This window comes from Synchiropus splendidus, chromosome 1 (genome assembly GCF_027744825.2).
Source record: "Synchiropus splendidus isolate RoL2022-P1 chromosome 1, RoL_Sspl_1.0, whole genome shotgun sequence".
Lineage (NCBI taxonomy): Eukaryota > Metazoa > Chordata > Actinopteri > Syngnathiformes > Callionymidae > Synchiropus > Synchiropus splendidus.
Window position 1 is genome coordinate 70,058,458 of NC_071334.1, and position 9,542 is coordinate 70,067,999.

Sequence of the window (9,542 nt, forward strand, 5' to 3'; positions counted from 1 at the left end):
AGCGGCAGAAGAAGGTGAAGTATCAGCACAGTGTGTCATTCGAAACGCTTCATGATGCCTCATTCACCCATCACTAGTAGCAAGCTTTTGTAAGTTTACAATTAGTAAGTGCGTGACTTCACAGACTATCTTGAATATTTAACGGATTCATTTGGCCCCTCAAATCTTCACTTCTTCCATCCGTCTTGACCCACTGTGTCAGGTTTTTATTTTTATTTTATTTATGTATTTTGGGTGGGGGGTTGTTTGGAAACAAATTCTGTGTTTTGTTTTGTTGTATTTAAACACTGTTCTACATTGTAGATAGATGCTGAAGACAAATATACAGAGGGGAAAACAAGTGTTTCAGCTCCTGCTGATTTAGTGAGTTTGGCCCCTTACAAAGACAGCAACTGTCTATGCTTCTCACGGAAGCTTCATCTCAACAGTGAGGGGGGGAAAATCCCAGAAAAATGACACATTAATTCTAAACATTTGTGTTTTATTTCATATTCTATATTCGATTAAGCTCCGGAGACTGACGAGGCCACTCCAGACCTTCAGGTGCTTCTTCTTGAGCAACTCCTTTGATGCCTTAGCGGTATGTTTTGGGTCATTGTCATGCTGACACAGCCATCCACAAGCCATTTTCAGTATCCTGGCTGAGGGAAGGAGACTCTCATCCAAGACTTCCCAGTCCATGACCCCATTCATCCACCCGCCATCAGGCGAGGTCATCTCCACAGCATCATGTTTCCACCGCCCTCATGCCTTGACATCATCAACAAGCTCCTGCTGGGTGGTTTTGGGTTCTTCTCTCACCTTACTCATGATCTGATTCCCTCCACAAGGTGAGATCTTGCATGGAGCCCCACAACGAGTGAGATTGATGGTCAACGGGTTTCTTCCATTTTCCAGTTATTGCATCAACAGTTGACTCCTTCTCACCCAGCTGCTGGCCACTGGCCTTGAGGCCCACTTGTGCAGGTCTACAATCTTCTCCCTGACGCTCTTTGATCTTGTCCATTGTGGAGAGGACGAAATCCGATAGATCCATCGATTCTGTGGACAGACGTCTTCTATACAGGCGACCAGTACTAAGTTAGGAATGAAAGCAAGAGGACTAATCTGTGTGCCTCCTGGTCACATGACAAGAGTTCTTGCTGGTTTGTAGCGGAAATACTTGTTTTCCACAATAAAACACAAATAATGTTTAGAATGAATACAATGTGATTTTCTGGGATTGTAAAGTATTCTGTCTCTCACTGTTGAGATGAAGCTGCCGTGAGAAGCACAGACAGTTGCTGTCTTTGTAAGGACCAACTCACGAAATCAGCCGCGGGTGAAACACTTGTTCTCCCCTCTGTACAAGCAGGATACATGACAGTATGGAGCAAAAGCAACAAAACGGTTGAATAGCCCTAAATATGCTTCATACTTTAGACTACTCAAAGTAGTAATCATAGCAAAGGGTTGCTAATTTGAGGAAAATATATGTTTTGAGTCATTTCGCACTTGACTTACTGCATAATTCCACATGTGTTCATTCATGGTTTTGATGCCTTCAGTGAGAGTCTGTAACGTAAATGGTCGTGAAAACAAAGAATGAATGACTGGTGTGTTCAAACCTTTGCTGTATATAATTGTGATTCGTTGACACACGGGTTTTATAAACATGTGTTTACATTCATCACTCTTGGGCTTTAAGTCTAACAAGTACAGCCCGCTCTCGGTTTTCGATCGTCCCCGACTTCGAACAAATTGGATTTCAAACGAAAATTTTGAGATTTTTTTGCTTCTGATTTTGAATGAAAATCCAGAACTGGAACGTCCCCGAAAAAAGCTGGAAAAAACGTGCGCGGACCGACCAGCTGACCCACCTGACGCTCTGTTATAGTGTATAACGCAGCCTCTGTATGCAGACGTGTCCCGTTAGCTCCATTTACTGACTGTTTTTTCTTCATATTGAGGTGTAAAACCTTTCCTGTCTCCGCACTGGACCGTGGTAGAGTGTCACAGGGGAGGTGCTGGAGCGCTCACTCCAGGGTTTGATGTCCTGTTGTGGGCTGGAGCTGGGACAGGGATGAGGCCAGTCTGGGACAGAGCCTGACTTGGTTTATGACTTTGTCACAGCCAAACTGCACAGAAGCGCACATTCAGAGCTGGACACGCACCGGGCACCTCTTCCCTTCTGGAGAGACCTCACTCACTCGGCAACCCCTCCCACATGCAGCGGCCACACACATAGAGGAACAGCCACCTGCAGCAGACACTCTACATTCACTCCTACAAAAGACTATTTTAAGGCTTGGAACGCATTAGTTCTTTTTCCATTCATTGTCATGGGAAAAATCGATTCAGATTTTGAACAAATCGCTTCTCAAACGGCCGTCTGGAACGGACTGTGGTCGAGAACAGAGGTTGGACTGTACAGAGAAGATCTTTTCAGGAGGAGGCTGCAGGGTGGATCCCCCTCACCCGGGCCACTTGCTGGAGGCAGCCTCCAGTGACCTGCGCTGAGGCCTGCAGAGGTGACCTGCTGCTGACAGAACAAACAACATTCCCTGGCGAGCCAGACAGCAACACTCCGAGCCTCTTGCTCCCATCCTGCTGGTGTGTTGGTGGTGTGGACTACAGAGTGAGAGTCTCTGGACTGAGCCATAAGCATCATTAGTGCTGATCATTAGTGAGTCAAACAAACAAAGAGCTTTGGGGGCAAATTACTGCTTCACACCTTTAGAACAACAAGCCCCTCTCTGTAGACGTCTGAGACACCACGCCATCAGAGGTGTGAAGAAAACAAACCGTGATGATGTAACGGCGCCGCAACAGCCGCTCGGCTTTTCTCGCTTATTTACAATGTTTATATTCTCGCTGTGTAGTTAGTGATCTGGCTATGAATCCACAGTTTTCAACTACGGTTGGCTCCTGTTTATATACACAGCATGTTCAGGAAATGTCAGGGTCCTGGTGTCTCTTCAGTCCATTGTCATGCCGTCCATTGTTTTCTTGTGACTTTAAATCAAAGAGGTTCAGAAGCACTGAGTCATTTTCCTGTTTTCTAATGAGAAAATGTTGACTAAAACACTTCAGTGACACCAAAACAAGTCATTCGCTGTGGGGAAGTACACAACTATAACGGTCGACCCTTGACGTTTGACCTTCACCCTCTGACCCACTCTGCTCTAACGCTGCTTTCCAGTTGCCTCAGAAGCTTGAGGCAGGAACCAGCCAAGATCCAGTTATTGACAGCAGAAAATAAGACAGTGACGTCCATGAACGCTATTTTCACGCGCCTTTTGCAGAAATAGCCAGCTTCTTAACAAGTGTGCTCCTGTTCAGAAGTAGAAAACTGGAAAGATCTGGAGGAAACACACCATCTGAATGTGTTTCACTTGTCTTATTCAGTCTAAACGTCCTGTTTATGTTGGGTGAGGCCTCCTTGGATCGTGTACTTGAGGTGTGAGGATGTTGCGACTTTCCTACTTCCTACCAGACTCCATCTCCAGGGGGGCGGGTTCTGGTCCAGGTGTGGTGCTTCTCCTGCCAGGGTCGGTCAGAGGATGTAGCGGGGAGAGAACCAACTAGAACTAAAGGGGCCCTAAGATGTTTTTCCAAGCGTCACGCTATCTACAGTGTCATAAGACCAAAGGTCACCTAAACAAATGCTGTCGTGTGAAAGCACGTCCATTACTGACTAACCAACACTCCAACTACACAGAGTGTTTTGTAAAGGACTCGATGAAGCCTGCAGAAGAAGGAGCGATGACGCGCCACACAGTGTTGCAGGGGCGATGAAATTTTCAGAGGCCACCAGATGGCGCTGTCTGCTGTAGCATCTTTGGAATCATTTCTAAACCAAGAGCGCCATCTAGTGGCCTCTGAAAATGAGGGCAGCGTTTGATCAACCCTGCCATAGTATTTCATGATCTACTCCTGACTGCTGACTGGTGCATCTTTCAAACATTGCCCCACACTGAGCTCTGGAACGGTGCAGCAAAATCGGATCCTTTCTCTTGAGCTTCATGTTCCGATCGAGGGGGCAGCACCGTGCGCTCTCACCTGCTCTGCGAGGTGGGTGATGTCACGAGACGATCCGACACCAGGGAAGGAAGTTGCATCAGGGTCCCGGCTGTGGGAATACGGCGGGGTGGATAAATGACAGCCCGCTCTGCTCTGGCGGTGTGAGCTGCCGCATGGATGCGCTGTGTCAGTTCAACTCCTCCTGCAGAGCTCTGCAGCGCCCCCACGCCGAGACCGCCTTCCTCTACAGCCTGCTGGCCTTCGTGTCGCTGCTCACCGTGGCACTCAACCTGCTGGTCATCGTGTCCATCTCCAACTTCCGGCAGCTGCACACCCCCACCAACATGCTGCTGCTGTCGCTGGCGGCCTCTGATCTGCTGGTGGGGCTGCTGGTGATGCCCATCGAGGGGGTGCGGACCATCGAGTCCTGCTGGGTGCTGGGCAGGCTGATGTGCGTGGTGTCTCCCTTCATCTCCTACAGCCTGCTGTCTGCGACTGTGGGGAACGTGCTGCTCATATCCATCAACCGCTACCTGGCCATCTGTGACCCCCTGCGCTACTCCAGCAAAGTCACGCTGCGCAAAGTCAAGCTGTGCGTCTGTCTGAGCTGGGCTTGTTCCAGCGTCTACAACTGCCTGATACTGAAGGACCACCTGGGCAAAGCTGACCAGCTCATGTGCCACGGCGAGTGCGTGATGGTGGTCAGCCACATCGCAGGCACCGTCGACCTGGTGGTCACCTTCTTCCTCCCCTGCGCAGTCATCCTGGTTCTCAACATGAAGGTCTGCGTCACAGCCATGTCACACATCCGCCTCATGAGGTCCAGCAATCCCGAGGCAGCGGCCCAGCACTCCAAGAGGTCTGAGAGGAAGGCGGCCAGGACTCTGGGTGTGGTGATCGCCGTCTTCCTGGTGTGCTTCTGCCCGTACTTCTACCCCACGCTGCTGGGTCACGACATCTCCAGCAGCTCGTCCTACTTCGCAGCCCTGTCCTGGGTGATGATGCTCAACTCCAGCATCAACCCTCTCATCTACGCCCTCTTCTACCCCTGGTTCCGAAAAGCCGTCAAACTCATCTGCACCCTTCAAATCCTGCTGCCCAACTCCCGCGACATCAGGGTCCTGTAGACCAGCCTGTGTGCGAGCGCTTGAATCCGCTGCACCCTTCATAGCAGCATCTCACCTTGTTCTCCGTTCCTTCCTCGAGCTTTGGCGCGTGACATGCTTCAAGGCCAGCCTCGACGTTGATATCTTTATGACCTTCACACACTGCTGCTGGAAGCTTCGACACATCAGGAGAAGTACTGCCCTGAGAGAGTCACCTGAAGCTCTGGCAGGTCCGTATTAGACCAGCAACCTCAGTAAAACAAATCACAAACGCAGGATGATGAAACACACTGCAGTTTGATGCTGCTGACTCGGATCACCTGTGTGCTCTCACATGAGAGCGGAATGGAGCCAGACTCAGGACAGAGACTGAGAGGAAAATCTAGAATAAACAAGGTTAGGATAGTGTGGGATTTTTCATTTTTATTATTATTTTTATCAAAATCACTTCGTTCTAATTAGTTTCACTTCATGAAAAATGTTCGGATTCAGTAGAGTTTTTATCACTATTGTTTGTTTTTGTTCCCCCCTCTTCAATATGGAGTGTTGGAACAAGACTGAAATAGGTCGCACAAACAGTCAGTAATAAAAACAGCAGACTCCATGTAAAAAAGGCATTACGTCTGGAGAGACGGCGCCTTTGCCTAACTGCCACCACCACCACCACACACTTGTCAGCGTTGTCAGGTCAGGTGGTCAACAGCTGCCGTAAAAAGCCACCCAGCCAAAATTGATGGATTTTAAATGGTCTCAAAATGCATCCTTACTAAATAAAGACGAAGCGAATTTGGCTGTAATTATTCGTTTTGTAAACAATGTTGTTTCAGCCAGTTTTATAAAAAGTGTATTTTTTATTTCTGTTCTGTTCTAGTGTATATCAATTCTAGTTTTCACTGTTTTGTTAGTTTTCGTCAAGTTAGGCCACTGATTCCACCAGTTTAACATGATCTACGAATGCTTGTGTTGTTTTTGTCTCGTCTTTCTTGTTTTATGTGTATTTCGTGTGAGTTTGTGTGCATTAAAAAACGTTGACTATGCTGAATTATAGAATTATTTGTGGCTTTATATAAACTGATAAGGCAAGGTTTGTTTTGTCTGTTTTGCTGATGTGTATCTATTCTTTTTTTATCTCTCTACGGCTGCAGTACGACGACTTCATGTCAACATTTATTGACACTTCTCTAAAGCACGCAGCGCTTGGAAACATGAATAATACAACAATTACATTCACTAACATTTTAAATCAAGGTTTAATAGAGCGACAGTTCACACCCTATTTAATATTGCTTTTGTTGTTAATAACATGGACATGTCATTGTCTTCATTAAAAGATGTTTTGAGCTGCTCCGATTCTTCGATTTCATTTGTCATACACAGCAGACACCATCCAACTGTGGGGGAGAGTGAAGGTGTGGCAGCAGCAGATGGCGCCCACAGGCTGCGCGTGGTTGAACTCTACTGGATGAATCCAGTGTGTTTGGTCTTTCCTCCTGCACTGCTTCATCTCTCCCTGTGTGCCGGAGTCTGGCGGGAACAAGAGTCATCAGAGGAGCAAGTCAGAGCAGATCTGCGCGCTGTCATTGACTCCTCACGTGAGAGGAGATGGATTTTTCCATTGAGTCAGTCCAGTAAGACTCATCATTAAGAGTGATGCTGTGCGTGGTTAATGATGAGCCAGTGCAGGTTCTCACGACTCCCTGGTGCAGGTTGCTCTGCGACCGTATTTCAGGTGATGGACTGCTCGCGTGACAGATTGAGATCTATGAAAACATGAAATGGCCGTCTGGTGCTCAGTCGCTGTGTTTTCCAAGCGAAGGTGAAATGACTGGAGCAGCCGCTGGAAACGGCAGCGTGAGTGCATGAGTGCATGTGTCAGTGCCCAGCGTGGGAACCGGCCCTCCCACCAGAGCGCCGGACTTAAAAGCTTAGTTGAGTGATGGTCCTTGTAGGAGTCATTTCTCTGGAGCAACCGCGGCTGCGGGGCTCCGTCGCCGCTCCAGTGTCAAATCACGGCGCACTCCTTGTCAACAGCAGCATGAAAACAGAGGGCGCTTCAGTCTGGGACGCAGAGAACACACTGCTCTATCATCCAGCTGCACAATGGAGCCACTTTGTCAGTCTGTCTGGTGCAAAGGGCACTTATCTGCTGGCGGCACAGGATGTGGAGCCTTGGCTTTGACTGGGCGAGGACCGCTATGAACCCCACACATCCACAACCTGAGGCTCTCAGTCTGCACTGTGGGGGCATTGAGGACCCTTTTTCAAAGACCACGCTTGTCGCCAGCGATGGCTTGAGGAGGTTTCATCGCACACTACTGAAGGGTCCTGATTTTCAGACACCACTAGGTGGCGCTGACCGCTGGAAAATGTTGTTACAGCTGTCCAGCTAATTCAATGAAACCTCACATCATTTCTGAACCAAGAGAGAATAGGACAGTGTTTCATCAAGCCTGCGACACTGCTTCATGATGCCTCCCACTGAAGTCATCCACTGTAACACGCAGGTGGATTCAGGTCGGGGGGGATCAGTCGCCTGCGCTCCATCAGGACTCTCCTGGAGCTTCTTGACTGTGTTTCAACGGAAGAGAGGAGCAAAAGAGCCGTTGAGCCTGAAGGAGAAGGGCGTGTTGACATTTCTCATCTGTTCCAGATGATGGACCAGAAGATTCTGATTAAAACGGAGGATGGATGAGTTCAGACTTCCCATCCCTCCCTGTCTCCAGTCTCACCCCTTCAGTCTGCGCAGGTGCATCGCGGTGCACGGCACGTCTGTCTTTCATCATGGAGCCTTTGGTTACGACATCACACTGGATAATGTGGAGAGACTGTAGAGCAGCCGGGTCACTCGCACAGATCCTTGTTTCATCTGCAATTCATGAGTCAGAATCATCGTGTTAAAGACCCGGCCCCTTTCAGAACCGCACTCAACCACATGTAAACACAACGAGGAAAGAGTTCAAGTGATGCCTGAGCGTCTGAGCCTGCAAACTTGACAGCTAGGCTTGAAAACTGTTTAGTCACGATGGGTGCATGAGGTTTCATGCCACATTATTCCAGAGTGCATGAGCTTTCATGATAAGTGGCGCTCTAAGTTTTTTAAAAATGACATGAGGTTTGTTGAAGTGGTCAATGAAATCCAAAGACTTGGGACTTCGGGCTCCAATAGTGAAGACACTGTAGATGAGACGCAGACACGGTACTGAGGGGTGGATGAGGTTTCGTGAAACAGTGTCCTGATTTTCAGAGGCCACCAGGTGGCACTGTCTGCTGTAAAATGTTTGGACTTGAACAGCTCATTCAATGAAACCTCACATCATTTCTAAACCAAGAGTGCCATCTGGTGGCCTCTGAAAATCAGGACAGCGTTTCACCAACCTTGCAGTGGTGTTTCTGCTCATCCTAAGTGAAAGGCTGACATGTTATTTGACACCTTGGGATTGAGAACCCAGGAAGGGTCACGTGAGTTCAAGCGGCGCCTACACGCCTCACTCTCAGCGCCCAGTCTGGCAGAAAGATCCCGCCGCACGTCAAACCAATGACAGCCACTCATGACACAGTCACTTGGAAAGAAGCCACTTCCTGCGTAAGCATGCTCACCGTGACTCCTGTGCGTGACACGCAGGCTCCCACAAGTGAGACCTGTGCCTGAATCCAACCATGTGGCCGAGTGGCTGGCTCTGGAGGGCGAGACGGCAAAACCACACCAACCTCCCGCTGCAGTGGCGTGACAGACGGACGTTTGGGCTCCACCACAACACAAAGAGTCATGAGTCATTTGTCCGCTTTTCACTGCTTGTCATGGGCCGCATGAATGTTTGGCATGATGTGAGCTTGGATAACAGACACAGCTGACGAAGAAGAGATGGACCTCTTCTTGTGAGTTTGACTTGAAGCTCAGGTTATCGTCAAAGAAGAAGAGAAGGAAGATGAAAGAGATAGTTGCTGAAGCATTTGGAATTAGAGGATAGGATAGGACAGGACAGGATAGGCTAGGCTAGGATAGGCTAGGCTAGGCAAGGATGGGCTAGACTAGGCTAGGCTAGGCTAGGCTAGGATAGGCAAGGATGGGCTAGACTAGGCTAGGCTAGGCTAGGCAAGGATGTGCTAGACTATGATAGGCTAGGCTAGGCTAGGCTAGGCAAGGATGGGCTAGACTATGATAGGCTAGGCTAGGCAAGGATGCGCTAGACTATGATAGGCTAGGCTAGGCAAGGATGGGCTAGACTATGATAGGCTAGGCTAGGCTAGGCAAGGATGGGCTAGACTATGATAGGCTAGGCTAGGCAAGGATGCGCTAGACTATGATAGGCTAGGCTAGGCAAGGATGGGCTAGACTATGATAGGCTAGGCAAGGATGGGCTAGACTATGATAGGCTAGGCTAGGCTAGGATAGGCTAGGCTAGGCAAGGATGGGCTAGGCTAGGATAGGCTAGG

General features: G+C 48.9%; 1 protein-coding gene and 1 long non-coding RNA gene across 2 annotated transcripts; one reads left to right on the forward strand and one right to left on the reverse strand.

Annotated features, from left to right (window-relative positions):
- The first annotated feature begins 4,090 nt into the window (after positions 1-4,090).
- Positions 4,091-5,129, forward strand: LOC128748210 (trace amine-associated receptor 13c-like). The gene has a single exon (XM_053846732.1). It carries the CDS (start codon positions 4,176-4,178, stop codon positions 5,127-5,129), a length of 954 nt encoding a protein of 317 aa, XP_053702707.1. The 5' UTR covers positions 4,091-4,175.
- Positions 5,130-7,438: 2,309 nt separating this feature from the next.
- On the reverse strand, positions 7,439-9,101 carry LOC128752422 (uncharacterized). The gene is made up of 3 exons (XR_008413663.1): positions 8,706-9,101; positions 7,838-7,974; positions 7,439-7,717 (listed from the first exon to the last, which is right to left on the reverse strand). It is a non-coding gene; the product is annotated as an uncharacterized LOC128752422 (long non-coding RNA).
- Positions 9,102-9,542: the final 441 nt, after the last annotated feature.

Coding starts and splice junctions, on each gene's coding strand:
- LOC128748210 (XM_053846732.1), top strand. CDS start 4,176: ATGGATGCGCTGTGTCAGTTCAACTCCTCCTGCAGAGCTCTGCAGCGC.